Source organism: Megalobrama amblycephala, linkage group LG8 (assembly GCF_018812025.1).
Source record: "Megalobrama amblycephala isolate DHTTF-2021 linkage group LG8, ASM1881202v1, whole genome shotgun sequence".
Taxonomy (NCBI): domain Eukaryota; kingdom Metazoa; phylum Chordata; class Actinopteri; order Cypriniformes; family Xenocyprididae; genus Megalobrama; species Megalobrama amblycephala.
The window spans coordinates 2,229,513-2,247,500 of record NC_063051.1 but is presented as its reverse complement, the minus strand read 5'-3'; the positions used below and the strand labels follow the sequence as shown (position 1 = coordinate 2,247,500).

The window sequence follows — 17,988 nt, the reverse complement described above, 5'->3', positions numbered from 1 at the left end:
ATTGCAAGAAATAGACATTTCTATAGCAGCAGTCAGACCTCTCTCCTCCGAGTTCAAGCACACATTAAACATCATTCCCTGGAGAAAATGGACTGCCTTTCTGAAGAAGACACTCAGCATCCATTCAATGCATCTGCGGCTTGACCTCCAGACCCTTCCGGCAATATCCGACTCTATTCACACAGAGCAACATCAGGACATCTGAATTCACAGTATTCATGATATCCCTCTCACATTTGATAATGACATTGCAGGTCATGATAAATGTGATGTTTTATTACACACACACATACACACCCACACTCTGTACGCATACATTTTGCATGATGTTCAAGTGCATGAATGTACAAGATTTATGATGCATATTTGCACTTCAAGAGGCTCCTAATGGACCAACTACATTACATTCATGACAAGTTTCCTCTTTCATGTATATTGATTCAATAATAGGGTGAAAATCACAAAAGCATGTTCACTTCAGAATTAGAATTTCCTGATAATTTACTCACCTCCATGTCATCCAAGATGTTCATGTCTTTCTTTCTTCAGTCGAAAAGAAATGAAGGTTTTTGAGGAAATATAGTGGACTTCACTGGGGTTCAATGGGTTGAAGGTCCAAATGTCAGGGTCCAAATGTCAAATAAAAAATTATATACTTTTTAACCACAAATGCTCGTCTTGCACTGCTCTGTGATGCTCCACGCATTACGTAATCATGTTGGAAGTACCGATCCAGTGTTTACAAAGCGAATGTGCAAAGACTAATTAAAAAAAAGGTAAAACAACGATGTCGGATGATTTTTTTCAGGTCAGAAAAATTAAACTCATGACACCCAAACACACTCAAACAAGCAGCAAATTAAAAAGTACAGGATAAAATCATAAAACCAGGTTTTATCACATAAGAAATCAAGAGAAACCAAAGAACAATGACCATTCTGACTGATCCAGAATCAGTGCATAAACCAAAAACGAATTAAACTATTACGCCTATATTCCGTGTGCAAAATACTATTCTTTTAAAAATAAAGCTGCTTTGCAATGATTTATTGTGAATATCCCAATGCAAACACATGCATGTAAGACATGAACGACATCGGAACATTCTGAGATACAAAGTTTATTGTACATTTGCCCATGAGCTCATGGATTTGAGTGACTACACGACAGATATGCTACATAATAATCAAAAGCTATATATAGTATGGCATTTTTAGCGGTTCAGAACATGCATTTGCTTCTCTTGAGAAGAAAAATAAAAGACAACAGCGCTCATCGTTTGTGAAAAAACAGCAATCATGGATTTGATCCATAAACATAAAGGCATGGTGGCTGATGATAAAATGACATTAGCTAAAGCCATACTGTGTTCGCGATAAAACATCATTTCTGTCAGTGTGAATCATATGAGTGTCACTTATTACCACACATAGACAATAAACTTAAGGCTTATAATGTGACATGCATGGGCCTTTCCTTCTGCTGGATTCATGCACAGACATGGACAGCCTTCTTTCTGACTAATATGTAAGATTCAAAAAGCAAAATGTTTGGTCCATCATATTGAAATACTTTCAAGGTAAAAGAAAAACTTAGCCAGCATTACTTTCATATACTCAGAGAAGTGTGCGCTGGTTAGTGCTGGTCTAGCTTGCATGGCCAGATGATCATGTAAGTCTTGCTGGTTAAATGAAATTAAAAATGCACCACATATGCAGAAAACAAATTCATCTATTGTAACGCTTTACAATAACCCAGCAAACACAAATATGCTCAAAAACATTTTGATAACGTTCGCATTAAGTTATAAAAATGTTATGCGAACGTTAGTGTAGAATTCAGAAACTCTTGTTATTAGCGACACCGGTGGCCGTTAAGTGAACTGCAGCGGCAACTTGTTGCTCGCACAAGAGACTGAACGTGATTCAAGGCCCCAATATACTAACGACGACGTTCTTTTTCATTCTTCGCTTAGAAGTAAAAAGTTGAACATCCCGATGCAACGTTTAGATGAATATGTAAATATGTGTTGCGCGTTTTCCTCTCAATAACAAAATAAATGCAACAAAAATGACAGCGGTGAGAAAACAGCAGTTCAGAAAGCATCTGATCATAGCGATGTGGATATGTTTGCATGCCGCTGTGGTGAGAAATCAAGTCCCCCCAGGAATCGGGTCTCTTTTAGGACCCTGAATGATCCCAACTGGCTTTTAATGGGTAGTATTTTTAGCGCCTGAAATCACATAATGGTTTTAAAATGCGTTATATGGTTCATATACTAGTATATAACTGAAGGTATAGTTTTTTTTTAGTTAGCTTATGTACTAGCATAGCAAACGTCTACCCAATTAGCCTGCTAGCTTAGCTTATATTAAATTAGGTGTTTTTTGCTTCCAATATATGTTTCCAGTTCATTTTATTATGCAATACATAGGCATTTATTTTATATTTCAAGCATGTTGTATGTGCACTTAATGTAATAAAAATCATACAATAGTGAAATAGGTTATAATTAGTCAAGATATCACAACAACAACTTTTGATCAGGCATTACCGCCTGGGTCCTAAAGGAGACCTGGGGGGGTGGCGATTTTCGAGAGGAGACTGGAGTTTTAACTTTAATTTCTACATTTCTATTACTTGAGTTGTTCTGAGGTAAACTGTACTAAACGATTAGGCGGGAATATGTGTGGGCGGGGCCTTGATAGCGCGCGGCTACGCTTCATGCTCACTACTGCGCAGACTCAGATCCCGAATCAACACAAGATGTCAGCGCCATATTGGGACATTAGCGGCTTATCTTTTCTGTCCTCTATATTTTTGTACAGTATGTGTTTATTGAACGAGCGCTGCGACTCACCGGCATCATGTCGACAGATGAGGTAATTAAATTACACTGTTATGATAGTTTGATAAGTATATTTGAGACCATATCTGGCTATGTGAGACTGTAGTTTGAGTTAATGCATTTTGATGCATCACACATTAACTTTACAGTACAGAATAGTATTATCTTGAACATTGTTTATGCATTAGTTTCATGTGTCATAGAACGGAAGAGAGGGGCTCTCGGTAGCGCGCATAACCGTCACATCCTTTTGATTTTCCCGGGAAAAACGTCCCGAGTCCTTCACATAAAAATCAGTCTACTGGCTTTCATAGACAACCTAGGAAGTCGGTAAAGATCTCGTTTTTTAAGTTTAAGTTACAAGCTGTTCACATATTGGAAATAAAAAAAACAAAAAAACAAAACAAACAATCGATACATGAAAATTCTTACATATAGCCCCTTTGGAAACGTTACTTTTGAATGTTCTCTGAACATTCTGAAACAAGTAGTAACATTTAAAAATGTTACACGAACATCCAACTAAATAATTCCATGAACAATGCATAAATAATGTTTTTGTGCAAATGTTTTGAGAACATTAATAAAGACCAGAAAACTGAATGTTCTATTAACGTTACTTGATAAACATTTGTTTATAACTTTGAGAAAACTTTCCTGATATCTGGGAAGGTTCCATTAGTTAACATTAGTAAATGCATTAAAGAGTTAGTTCACTCAAAAATGAAAATAATGTCATTAATTACTCACCTTCATAAGACCTTCGGAACATATGATATTTGGCCCGCTTCATGAAGCTTCGGAGCTTTACGAATCAAATCAGTGGTTCGGAGCGCCAAAGTCACATGATTTCAGCAGTTTGACGGTTTGATAGGTGATTCAAATCACTGATTCGACTCAAAAGATTCGCAAAGCTCCGAAGCAGTGTTTTGAAATTGGCCATCACTAGATTTTGTTAAAATGTTAAGTTTTTTTGGCGCACAAAAATATTCTCGTCACTTTATAATATTAAGGTAGAACCACTGAACTCACATGAACTGATTTAAATATGTTTTTAGTACCTTTCTGGATCTTGAGAGAGGAAGTACCATTGCTGTCAATGCAGGCCTCACTGAGCCATCAGATTTCATCAAAAATATCATCTTACGGGTGTGGTACAACATGAGGGTGAGTAATAAATTACATTATTTTGATTTTTTGGATGAACTAACCCTTTAAGACATTAACCATAAATAAGAAATACATTTATTAAAGTATTTATTAATCGTTATTAACATTACTTCATAAAAAGATAAAACTTTTGATTTTAATAAGGTATTAGTAAATATTGAAATTAACATTCACTTATCTAAGAAGAATGTTAATGCTTCACGTTAACTAATATAGTTAACTAATGTTGATCAAATGGAACCTTATTGTAAAGCGTTACCAGATTCAATTGAATCTCATGTAAATGTGTTCAGATCTTAAACCTCTCTGAGTTTCTCGCGCCCCAAAAGCTGGTTGTGTTTGTCTGTTTGTGCAGATCTACAAAATGTGAAGGTTGTGAGTTTGTTCAGTGAAAACAAAACAACAGCATTTAGAAATACATTCACAAGCATTTCAGAACCAAACTGACCTCAAGTAAACATTTACACACAACAGAAAAAAACCTGACAGTGTTATAAAAGATACCAAAGGCAAAAATACAGAATATTCTTTGGAAAAACAAATTGAAACCAAGCAAGGCAACTGTGACGATATTCAACTCAAATCACTATTACAGATTCACCGATTCAATGTGCAGAACTCGACTATCTCTTACAAACAAGTACAAATGCGAATACTATGGTACTTCTCATCCGATAGCATATACATAGTACTGTTTTTGTAAGAGATTGTCAGATCTGTCACATGACCCAACTCAAATGAATCAATGACTTTACTCAATATGTGTCTGTTAGGCTAAAAGATGTGCAGCCATGTTTACCACAGTATTCTGACTTCACATGTATGTATATATTGTATGTTCTGTGAATCCAGGAAGTAATTCTGCCGCTTTTACTTAATTTTAAGCATTTTGCATTCAGTTCAGGGACACCGGGGCTAGTTGTCACACAGCGAAGCGGTTTTGAGTCAAAAGTGCAAATACACTAATGTTTGCTTTCTTTAGCATTTTTTTTGTTTACATAGTATTACATATTTCACTGTCAGCTGTTTTTGTAACATGTGACAACATGCCCCACTATAGATACAGTAGTGCAACACCAAGGTCATGGGTTCGATTCCCAGGGAATGCATGAACTGATGAAACGTAAACATTGCATGCAACAAAAGTCTGTTTGGATAAAAGCATCTGCCAAATGCATAAATGTAAATTAACTATTTTTCCTGGGCAACTGCATTTTTCATGGTTTTGTCTATCGAGAAGTTTGCTTTCAAGTCTCAACACACCATGAGAAATATTCACTGGAGTGAAAAGTGTGACAACTAGCCCCGGTTTTCCCTCTATGTCTAGCACAAGCAACATTAAAGGGTGTGTTAGAGAAAGACTGTCAGAACACAGGCGATATGGAAGACGAGATGATGTAAACTAACTATCCTCTTTGGAGATGTACAGACTAACGTGAATGACGGTACAGCGACTTCTACAGGGAAACATATGCTATATCCGGCCGACTGTCCGGTCCCCATACAGACATTTTTGTTCATTATGGTTTCAAGCAATAAAACAAACAATAAAAGGCAACAGAGCATCAATTACATCAGAACAAGGCAAAACAATACGGTGCATTTCTCACGTAAAATTAGTGCATTCAAAAGATGAGTTTTCCCTGTTTCATGAGTGAGTACACAGATTCAACTCACTAACAAGAGAGGAAACCAAGTTAGTTCATGTTCAACTTCATCATTCAACTACACGCTAAAAAATGCTGGTTTAAAAACAACCCAAGTTGGGTTAAAAATGGACAAACCCAGCGATTGGATTAAATGTTTCACAACCTGCTGGTCAGTTTTATTTAACTCAACTATTGTTTAAAAATGACTATATGTCTGGCTTAAAATGAACCCAAAATAGGTTGGAAATTAAAAATCAGACACATAATTACTAGATGCAACAATAATAATCAAAAGGTGAACATTTATTAATAAGAAACTTAATAAATGTTTATTGTTTAATTATTATTCATTAAACATATTAATACATGTTCATTTCCAACATATTTTGGGTTGATTTTAAGCATGCAATACAGTATTTTTTAAACAATAGTTGAGTTAAATAAAACTACCCAGTAGGTTGGGCAAACATTTAACCCAACCGCTGGATTAAAACAACCCAATCGCTGGGTTTGTCCATTTTTAACCCAACTTGGGTTGTTTTTAACCCAGCATTTTTGAGAATGTACATCTGGCCCTGATGTTTTCTGACAGCATGTATTAGAAAATGAGATGTTTTTATTTATATATATATTTATGCTGAATGGCTGTGAAGCAGACACATTACGTTATTAAACGGATACTTTTGTTGTTACAGAAATAGTTTATATACAGTGTTTTTAGAAATTGCTTTGGAAGGTTTAGTATCTTTAGGAAAAGAAAAAAATATTAGCAGAAAATAGGCTTCTTTTTTGAAGAAGCTGTACGAAATTAACTTTTAAATATACATTCTTTCTAAATATTCCTAATTTATCAACATGCAAATTATTAATCCAGGGTGTATTAAAAAATTGTAAACTTGAGAGAAAGTGATATTCTATATTTCATATGTACTTGAAGTGAATTTCCTAACCATGGTATTAATTTAGGGAATATTGTGATCGGCATTAAGTGACCTGGTTTAAAGACGTTTTAAAATTCACAAGCTGTCGTGAAGTACATTCACAAGCCAACATGGACGACACTTTTCAGTGGGATCGTTCAGCCAAAATCTTAATTCTCTCATTATTTACTCGCCCCCGTGTTGTTTATTAACATGACGGCACATGCTAGTGGATGAGTTGAATCAACTCCACAGCAACTACATAAATTTATCCACTAACCATTCAGAAACGTCTAAAAGTTGTAACTTCTTCCTGAGTCTCTCCATCAGTGTCGACTCCGGTTTGAACAATGTAAGGCTGAACACCGTTACTGACAATCCTCATTTTGGCTGCGTGAGATTCTCCAGCTTTGTTGTTGTTGAGCTGTTAAAGCTCCGCCCTCTTCTGGAAAGCGGGCAGCTCATTTGCATTTAAAGGGACACACACAAAAACGGCATGTTTTTGCTCACACCCAAATAGGGGCAAATTTGACAAGCTATAATAAATGATCTGTGGGGGATTTTCAGCTGAAACTTCACAGACACATTCTGGAGACACCAGAGACTTATATTACATCTTGTGAAAGGAGCATTATAGGTCCTCTTTAATAAACAAATAATTCCTGTAGCTCAAATAGGACAGCATTGCACTTGGTCATGGGTTTGATTCCCATATGAACATATACAGTGCACACCTTAAATGCAATGCAAGTCGCTTTGGATAAAAGCATCAGCCAAATGACACAAGAGTGAGTAAATGATGACAGAATGTTTGCATTATTTTTGGGTGAACGATCTCTTTAACCAGAAACACTGACAATGTGCAAATCCATTATGTTCCAAAAGATGAAAATGCACCACATATGAAATGATAAAGACTGTTGCAGTCTCTCATCCATCCAACCTGATGGATACGCAAGTGCTTGGCTCCCAGAAGTAATTGCTGGCACTTCTGAGTTCGTTTTCAGCGCGATACAACTCCAGCAGTTGCCGACTCCACCATTCTTCCACTCGTGGAGCTGTGCTTGTGAGAGAAACACTGCTCTTTTAAACACGCCGTCTCGCGTGCATTTCGCTCCAGAAGCTGGTTGAATCCCACTTTGCAATGTCCCTTGTAGTTTTACTTGGGTCCGGACCAGCCTCTGTCTCCGTAGGCACCGTCGCCGGTGGCAGAATGGGGCGACGGGGCGCACAGGTCAGAGTCTGTGTCCGACTCACCCTCCGCGATGTACGGCCTCACTTTGGTGCAGCGTGACACACCACTGAAGTAGGCGTTGTTTAGAAAGTCCAGGTTTTCTTTGGACTGTGAAATGCTGAAGCCGCTGAAGGAGCGTTCGAGTTCCTCGTGGTCCACTGAAGGGATGGATATGGAGGTGTCGCTTTCGGCTCCGGCCTGCTGCTGGGAAAGAGCCAACGGGCGTCCTTCTTCGCCCACGTTCCCGCGAGAATGATGCTGTCCTGCTCCGCGAGAGCCTCCGTTGTGCCCGCCGGACGAGCGCTCGTGGGCCGGAGGCGGAGGGATGCGCACTAGCGAGGGGTCACCCATCGGAGATGTGCCCTGGCCGGGATCGGGGAGGGTTTGAGGGTGCCAGGACGTGGAGGGCGGGCAGTGGTGATTGACGCAGGTCGAGGGTGGCGGGTCAAAGTTCTTCTGGCCAGCTGAGCTGTTGGAGCGGATGATTTTGGTGATGGAGCCGCTCTTCTCCATGTGCTCCACCGGACTGTGGTACGGAGGCGCCGGGTCGGGCTCCTTAGAGGCGAAGTAGGCATCCGTCTCAGACTGCGGGATGCCCATGCGCTGGATGTAGATGTTCACTAGGAAATCCAGTTTTCTCTCCATTGACATCACCTGCAAAAGAGGAAGATCTCATTATCTCATTATTATTCATGTCTGTGCTGTCAAATCGAGATTAGTTATAAAAGGAAAAACAGATATTTGCTTGCGTACATTTGACGTAAAATGTACTAGTATAATTCTAATGATCAATATATTTTTTGATGAAGAAGAAGAAAAAAAACACTAAATATAGCTGCGAGCAGCAATTATCGGGGATCAAGCGCTTTAAGGCCTTTAGGCACATGCGTAAAAAGGATAATGTTTTAATTAGCACGCCTGTAACCATCTTAATCATAGATGGAAAAGACAATTAGAGCCAATACAGGCAATAACCATAGGAAAATTATGGTTTATAAAGCTTTTTAACAGTTATCAAGGTTGAGCCAAAAACCTAGGACTAGTTCGCCAAAGTTGTTTTTTTAAATAATCTCCAATATTTAACGAATGATTCGATGGACAGCGGCGGTCCTAGAGACTAAGTTGCTCAGAATGAGGAGTTCTACCATGTGGTATGAATGTTGTGGGCATGTGCTAAAAATTGCACAATCCTTTTTGCACATGAAAAATGTGAAGGCGCCCCCCAGTGGCTGATTTCTTTTGAATTTCTCACAGGCCTCTAGGGCCGTGAGTCAAACAGGCCCAGCGAGTTTTGTTCCGATCGACCTCCGTTAACCTTGTCGGATAGCTGCTCAAAATTCATTGGCTGATGGCGGACATGTTTTTTGAGATACGTCAGTGTTCTCATAGACAATCGTGGCACCTCGGACAAAGACACTGCATGCCTATTTTCAAGTCAATCAGACTAATTGTGAAGTAGTTATAGCCATTTTTAACGTTTTTTTTCCTGTTATAGCGCCACCAAGTGGCCATTTGCAATTTCCTTTTTCATGCGACCACAGGATGAGCTCTTATATAGTTGTGCCAAGTTTGGTGAAAATATCTCATTCTGTTCACGAGTTATAGCCATTTTAGTAAAAGTTGCTCCACCCACTTTTTACGTTTTGGCGGCCCTTAGAGACCGAGAATGGAAATTTAAACTTTTTTTGGATAAATATTGACAATCAGACTCTGGAGAATCTTAGGGTCAAAAACCTAGGACTAGTTTGCAAAAGTCCAATCCAAAATTCCCGAACATTTCGAACGACGATCGAATTCGAGGTATGCATCTTGTCTGGAGCCAAGGATTTTTGTACTTTTGACCGCTGTAGCGCCCCCGTCAGGCCAATTGGGGTGAGCCTTGGTGACGTTGTAGACGGTGTGAGTACAACCAGCCCTCAAAGTTTCAAGTCTCTATGACTTACGGTTTGGTCTGCCTGATCACTTTTAGGGGAGAATGCTGATCCTTGGAAAATTTAACAATTACAATAGAGTTTCAGAGCAACGCACTTAATAGGTTCACTAGAAACCCTGATTAGTTTGAACAGACAGACAGAGATCAGTGTATTTCACATTGATTGACCTGTTTCTCCACTTTCCCAAGTCGTCCCATCATGCTGGGATCCTCTGGCAGTTCTCCATCTGTGGTTCCTTTAGGACGATCCTTGTCTGTTATCGGAGCGCCCCGACCAACGATCTGATCCACTCTAACAGTCAATTAAAGAGAGAAAACCTCTAGAATAAAAACTTGATAATTTTTCTTGCAAAGATCTGTTTTAGGGGAAAATATTTGAACCAGTGATTCATTATACATGGACAAACACAACAACAGAATTCCTTTTTTGATATTCACCAATATTTAAGTACATTTAAATAATTTGATTTATTGATTTATTTGTTACAAAATGCATCAAAGGAACATCTATTTCCATTACATGATAATTAATCACATTGTTAGTTATCCAAAGTTTTTCAACAGCATTCATATCAAAGAAACAATAAACCATATATTCTATCTTAAAGCATAAAGCATTGTGGGATGTAAATAAATGCATGCAGAGGTAGGGATATGATAATGAGGGGGTGTGTCTACACACATAGACAGAGATGATTGGACAGAAAGAGTCAGGCCCTCCAGACGGACGTTTTCTGTTGATATTTGCCATTTTTGAACAATGTGTCAACGTGAAATCACATCACCTAGTTGCATATTACAGTAAAATGCAAATGTAATCATCAATTTGACACATTATCCAAAGTTTCAGATGATGTACTACACTAGCAGGGGTGCGTCTGATCTGAGACGCTATATACGGTTTTTATCAAAGCATCAGATGTTGCAACTATCCAATTTGCTCCAAATAGTCGTTTAAAAAAACCACTGCATGTGCTCAGCAGAACGCTGGGAATCAAGCATGCCCTGCTGATTCCGCATGAAGAAAATTGCACTTGCGAAAGAACAAAAAATAGTGCATCATGTGGCATGCCTGAAATAACACCATGCCGACATGCATAAGCCAAAACTGCGATGCTAAATGAAATGAAAGAACCAATTGGACGTGTGCATCTCCATTTGCTGCTTCTTGCTGCTGTAACTCTTCATTTCCAAACAGCGGTGCAGGCAAACTAGCTTAACCAGTTTTAGTTCAGCTACATGACTAGTAACTCACCGAAATGTGATATTTGGGTCCCCTGCTTTTCTCTCAACTAAGCACCTCTTGTGATTAGTTCACTCGCAACAAACAAAGGTCATGAAGTCAATTAAGAGTTGATTATCAGAAGCTGCCTGCAGCGTTTAGGCTGTTTTAACTCAAATAGACTAGATTGTTCAGGCAGACACTCTTAGAAGAGAAGCTTCTATTTACAACCTTAAAGGTTTCGTCAGGCGCTTCATCATGGGGTCATTTTGTGTAATTAGTTTTAGTTAATAAATTTAGTTTTAATTCAATTTTATTTTTTAGTAAATTTTATGAATTAAGCAGCTCATACTGTTAGTGGCCAAAAGTGATGTTCGGCCTAGGAACATTGACATTTTCACCCTTTATTCAAATATTATTAAAAATGTTTTAAAACTTTTGTAATCATATTGCATAGTTGTGCTTGGAGTCAATTGTTTTATTTGTGGTAATAACGCAATGAAACATGCCAAATTGCCCGATATAATTTTTGGCCAGGCTGTCATACAGAGAGATTATGAACAAATGCTAAAACAACTGATTATGTTGTAGTCAATGTATGCTTTTTCCTGTGAGATTTTTGTTTGTCTATGCATTTTTATTTTGCATAGTAAAATAAAATCTGTAGCTGTTGATGCCAGTTGTTATTTTTATTTTGTTATTGAGAAAAAAGCGTGCAAGACATATTTACATATTTATCGAATCATTGCGCTCAGCAGTGTGGACGACTACTGGATACGGAAGCTTGTTTCCGGCACTAAAAAAAATAAAAAAAGGCAATTCTGACTTTATATCTCGCAATTCTGACTTTATATCACGCAATTCTGACTTTATAACTCGCAATTCTGACTTTATAACTCGCAATTCTGACTTTATATCACGCAATTCTGACTTTGTCTCACAATGCTGACTTTATAACTCGCAATTCTGACTTTATATCACGCAATTCTGACTTTATAACTCGCAATGCTGACTTTATAACTCGCAATTCTGACTTTATAACTCGCAATTTTGACTTTATATCACGCAATTCTGACTTTATATCTCGCAATTCTGACTTTATAACTCGCAATTCTGACTTTATAACTCGCAATTCTGACTTTATAACTCGCAATTTTGACTTTATATCACGCAATTCTGACTTTATAACTCGCAATTCTGACTTTATAACTCGCAATTCTGACTTTATATCACGCAATTCTGACTTTATATCTCGCAATTCTGACTTTATATCACGCAATTCTGACTTTATATCACGCAATTCTGACTTTATAACTCGCAATTCTGACTTTATAACTCGCAATTCTGACTTTATAACTCGCAATTCTGACTTTGTCTCACAATGCTGACTTTATAACTCGCAATTCTGACTTTATAACTCGCAATTCTGACTTTATAACTCGCAATTCTGACTTTATATCACGCAATTCTGACTTTATATCTCGCAATTCTGACTTTATAACTCGCAATTCTGACTTTATAACTCGCAATTCTGACTTTATATCTCGCAATTCCGACTTTAAAACTCATAATTCTGACTTTGTCTCACAATTCTGACTTTATAACTCGCAATTCTGACTTTATAACTCGCAATTCTGACTTTGTCTCACAATGCTGACTTTATAACTCGCAATTCTGACTTTATAACTCGCAATTCTGACTTTATAACTCGCAATTCTGACTTTATATCACGCAATTCTGACTTTATATCTCGCAATTCTGACTTTATAACTCGCAATTCTGACTTTATAACTCGCAATTCTGACTTTATATCTCGCAATTCCGACTTTAAAACTCATAATTCTGACTTTGTCTCACAATTCCGACTTTATAACTCGCAATTCTGACTTTGTCTCACAATGCTGACTTTATAACTCGCAATTCTGACTTTATATCTCGCAATTCTGACTTTGTCTCACAATGCTGACTTTATAACTCGCAATTCTGACTTTATGTCTCGCAATTTTGACTTTATAACTCGCAATTCTGACTTTATATCACGCAATTCTGACTTTATAACTCGCAATTCTGACTTTATATCTCGCAATTCTGACTTTGTCTCACAATGCTGACTTTATAACTCGCAATGCTGACTTTATAACTCGCAATTCTGACTTTATATCACGCAATTCTGACTTTATAACTCGCAATTCTGACTTTATAACTCGCAATTCTGACTTTATATCACGCAATTCTGACTTTATAACTCGCAATTCCGACTTTATATCTCGCAATTCCGACTTTATAACTCATAATTCTCACTTTGTCTCACAATTCCGACTTTATAACTCTCAATTCCGACTTTATAACTCGCAATTCTGACTTTATATCACGTAATTCTGACTTTATAACTCGCAATTCTGACTTTATATCACGCAATTCTGACTTTATAACTCGCAATTCTGACTTTATATCTCACAATTCTGACTTTATAACTCATAATTCTCACAATGTCTCACAATTCCGACTTTATAACTCTCAATTCCGACTTTATAACTCGCAATTCTGACTTTATATCACGCAATTCTGACTTTATAACTCGCAATTCTGACTTTATATCACGCAATTCTGACTTTATAACTCGCAATTCTGACTTTATATCTCACAATTCCGACTTTATAACTCATAATTCTCACTTTGTCTCTCAATTCTGACTTTATATCACGCAATTCTGACTTTATAACTCGCAGTTCTGACTTTATATCACGCAATTCTGAATTTACATCTCGCAATTCTGACTTTACATCTCGCAATTCTGACTTTACATCTCGCAATTCTGACTTTATAACTCGCAATTCTGACTTTATATCACACAATTCTGACTTTATAACTCATAATTCTCACTTTGTCTCACAATTCCGACTTTATAACTCTCAATTCCGACTTTACATCTCGCAATTCTGAATTTACATCTCGCAATTCTGACTTTACATCTCGCAATTCTCACTTTGTCTCACAATTCTGACTTTATATCTCGCAATTCCAACTTTATAACTCGCAATTCTGACTTTATATCTCGCAATTCCGACTTTATAACTCATAATTCTGACTTTGTCTCACAATCCTGACTTTATAACTCGCAATTCTGACTTTATATCTCGCAATTCCGACTTTATTACTCACAATTCCGACTTTGTCTCGCAATTCTGACTTTATACCTAGCAATTCTGACTTTATATCTCGCAATTCCGACTTTATATCTTGCAATTCCGACTTTATATCTTGCAATTCCGACTCTATAACTTGCAATTCCGACTTTGTAACTCGTAATTGTGAGAAAAAAAGTCAGAATTGTGAGATAAAATGTCGCAATTCATTTTAAATTATTTTATATTGTGGTGGAAAGAAGCCTACATATCTGGATGTTCGCTGCAAATATATTTCCAACATTTTTTCTTCTAAGCAAAGATCGAAAAAGACCTTTGCCGTGAGTATATTGGAGCGTTGAATGACGTTCAGTCTCTTGTGCATGAGCAATAAGTTGCTGCTGCAGTTCACATAACGGCCACCGGTGTCACTAATAACAAGGTTTTCTAAATTCTACATACAGTCCCTTTAACCAAGTTGTGTTTTGTTCTTCCCTTATACTTTTAATAAATATATAAATTATTGTCCTCAAATTTGATGGTTTAAACAAACTTTTAGGGGTCATTAAAAACAAATATCACTTTTGGCCACTATTTTATCACTAGAAAAAAAATGTATCCATTAAACATCAAAGTATTATGCAATCTTCTCCTTATATAGAACCTTTTAGGCATTGAGTCATGAACCCTAAGGTTTTAAATAGAGCCTTTTTCTCTAAGAGTGGAGTTTGTGGTCAGTTTCTACTAGCCATGTAGTCTGAAACAGAAGCAGGTTTCTTCATTTGTCTTTGGACAGAGATCTAACGCAGGCCCGGGAGATGCAGTCTGGGGCGTCCTAACCTAGAAGACAACTGGGGCGACTCTTTGGTTCCTTTGGTTGAACACTTCTTTGGGCGAGGGGTGCTGGGACCCGGAGGACCCAATATCATATCTAACCTGGCAAAGCAAATAGAGTAGAGGACAGCACAATGCAGAATGACGAGATACGGCGCGAACGTCTGGACCGAGATGGGGAGAAACACAAACCAACAACAACAAGCCCAGAGATTCCCAGAAAATATATTCCAGACATACTTTATCAAGTTTACTACGATAAAAAGCTCCCTGATCGGTGCATTGATATCAGCCATCAACATGTGGTGAAAGTATGCCTTTAGTGTTTTAAAAATATAAAAGCAGGAATATATTTACATGTGTGAAATCATAACCTCATTCATACATACAGAAGGATTTCTCTAAGATAAGATGAATGTGACTGAAGTACCTGAATAGGTAGGCAGCAATTTATGTGCACTGAGAAGTGTTGTTTTTTAAGTATTCATGGGTCAGTGATGATGTTGATTTCATATGGCTTTGAAAAACAAACTTTTATTTAATGACTATAAAAATAAGTAAAATAAATTAATAAATAATAAAATATGTCAAAAAATAACAAAATCTTACATATTTATGTGTTCTCTAATAAAATATATGTTCATTACATCTTGAGTATAAGTAAAAAGTATTTTTACAAATATCATGAATTTCTGAATCATGAATATCACATTTTAATGATTCGAAAATCACAACTAAACTTGCCGTGTCATAAAAACTGGTCAATTGTCTTATTTTTACAAAATTATCTAATTACTTTTGAAATACGCAGTCAATAAATAAATAAATAAATAAATATTTTGTAAATAAATAAAACAAAATATTTACTAGAAAATACTTTTGAATTACTTATTAGGAAATTGGTGTCATTATAAAAGTTTGAAATAAATATGTGAATGTTTAATTTTTTGTATTTTTTTCTGTCCCCCCCCCCTATTTTTTATTTGTAAGTGTTTAATTATGTATTTAAGTTGGCTTGAAAATACCAAACTGAAATGCTATTCTCTTAGATGAGCCAAGACTAGCAACCACTCAGAGTATCCTCGCAACTGCATAGCAACACCTCAGCAACCACCCCGAGTATCCTAGCAACTGCATAGGAACACCTCAGCAACCACCCCGAGTACCCTAGCAACCACATAGTAACACCCTAGCAACCACCCAGAATACCTTAGCAAAGGCATAGCAACACCTTAGCAACTGCATAGCAACACCCTAGCAACCACAGAGGACCTTAGCAACCGCATAGCAACACCTTAGCAACTACCCTGAGTACCTTAGCAACTGCATAGCAACACCTTAGCAACTACCCTGAGAATCCTAGCAACTGCATAGCAACACCCTAGCAACCACCCAGAGTACCCTAGCCACCACATAGCGATACCTTAGCAACCACTCAGAGTACCCTAGCAACCACATAGCAACACCTTAGAAACCACCCAAGAACCTTAGCAACACCTTAGCAACTACCCCGAGTATCTTAGCAACCACATAGCAACACCTTAGCAACTGCATAGCAACACCCTAGCAACCACAGTGTACCTTAGCAACCGCATAGCAACACCTTAGCAACTACCCCGAGTACCTTAGCAACTGCATAGCAACACCTTAGCAACTACCCTGAGAATCCTAGCAACTGCATAGCAACACCCTAACAACCACCCAGAGTAGTTTAGCAACCACATAGCAACACCTTAGCAACCACCCGGGTACCCTAGTAACCGCATAGCAACACCCTAACAACCACCCAGAGTAGTTTAGCAACCACATATCAACACCTTAGCAACCACCTGAGTACCCTAGTAACCGCATAGCAACACCCTAGCAACCACCCAGAGTACCCTAGCAACCACATAGCGATACCTTAGCAACCACCCCATGTACCTTAGCAACCATATAAAACCCTTGCAACCGCTCAGAGTACCCTAGCAACCACATATCGACACCCTAGCAACCACCTTATCTATCTATCTATCTATACTATTAAAATAAAACTTAAACTTTCAAATTGAAAGCTTTTAGAACAACTTCAAACTTTCTTTTTCAAGCCAACTTAAAGTTTGTCTCGATTAACTTTTTTATCTAGTTATTGGTTATTGTTCTAATTATTATTTTTTATTTTTTTGTGTTGGTGGTGGGTATTACCAAAAAAGGAAAAAAAAAAAAAAAAAGTGAAAGGAAGAGAAAGTAGAAGGAAAATAAGGAATAACTATTGGTAAAAAATATGATCTCTTTAAAGGAAATGTTCATTTGTATAATTGTGTTAAATGTGTTTGAATTGAAAGAAATAAACAATATAAAAAAGAAATTACTTCTACTTCAAAAATTCATGTTTAATTCAATGTGTTTCTTGTTCTTTGTAATTATTTGTGAAATTTATTAGCAATTTCTGTGAGATCCTACACCAGTTTCTTTCAAAGTATGAGCTGCATTTTCAATTATTCAATTATTCAGATTTCGATATAAAAAATGAGTGCCACATCATTACTGACCCACATATAACTGCTAAAATATCATGATATTGTATCTCAGTAAATGAAAATGTGTTAATCTAGTGTTTGGGTGTTGTATATGTACATATTCTGACAGGTATGAGAACAGTGAGAGACGTGTAGGAAACTGAGCCATGCAAACACAAGAACACACACACTAGTGTAGTATGAGTCGAGTGTGGAGAGGGAAAGAACAGCAGATTTGAGGTGTATCTGCTCTTGCCTGGACTGCAGATTTTTAATCCGCGCCAACATGTCGAGATGTCCGGCCGAGTACTGCTCGATGACATCCATCACGTCATACGGCCGCAGACTCTCTTTAAACTTGCGCTTGGACACCATGAACCTCATGATGCTGCGGGACAGAGAATTCACACACATTATCGCCGTTAAAGACCTTCACACACACACACATGCATGAGTGAATCTCTGAGAGCCTGTCCAGGGTCATATTTCACCCCAAAAATAAAAAGAAAGAATGAAGAATGTATTTTGCTTTCCTATTTCTAGGACCCAGTGTTA

At 37.4% G+C, this 17,988-nt stretch overlaps 1 protein-coding gene and 1 long non-coding RNA gene across 5 annotated transcripts in view; one reads left to right on the top strand and one right to left on the bottom strand.

Moving 5' to 3' along the window:
• The first annotated feature begins 2,762 nt into the window (after nucleotides 1–2,762).
• On the top strand, nucleotides 2,763–17,696 carry LOC125273374. Its single transcript, XR_007186060.1, has 3 exons — nucleotides 2,763–2,882; nucleotides 14,874–15,373; nucleotides 17,564–17,696. It is a non-coding gene; the product is annotated as an uncharacterized LOC125273374 (long non-coding RNA).
• Nucleotides 7,176–17,988, bottom strand: part of LOC125273372 (potassium voltage-gated channel subfamily KQT member 2) — a 63,917-nt gene continuing 53,104 nt past the window's right edge. For 3 of the 4 annotated variants that reach the window (XM_048198644.1, XM_048198646.1, XM_048198645.1), the window contains 3 exons: nucleotides 17,690–17,821; nucleotides 9,923–10,046; nucleotides 7,176–8,475 (listed from right to left, as the gene is read on the bottom strand). In XM_048198644.1, the coding sequence (XP_048054601.1) occupies nucleotides 7,747–8,475; nucleotides 9,923–10,046; nucleotides 17,690–17,821 (985 nt within the window). In that variant the 3' untranslated portion in view covers nucleotides 7,176–7,746. Of the gene's footprint in view, nucleotides 8,476–9,922; nucleotides 10,047–14,941; nucleotides 15,038–17,689; nucleotides 17,822–17,988 lie in introns of all 4 variants that reach the window. The other variant, XM_048198647.1, reaches the window with a different exon arrangement.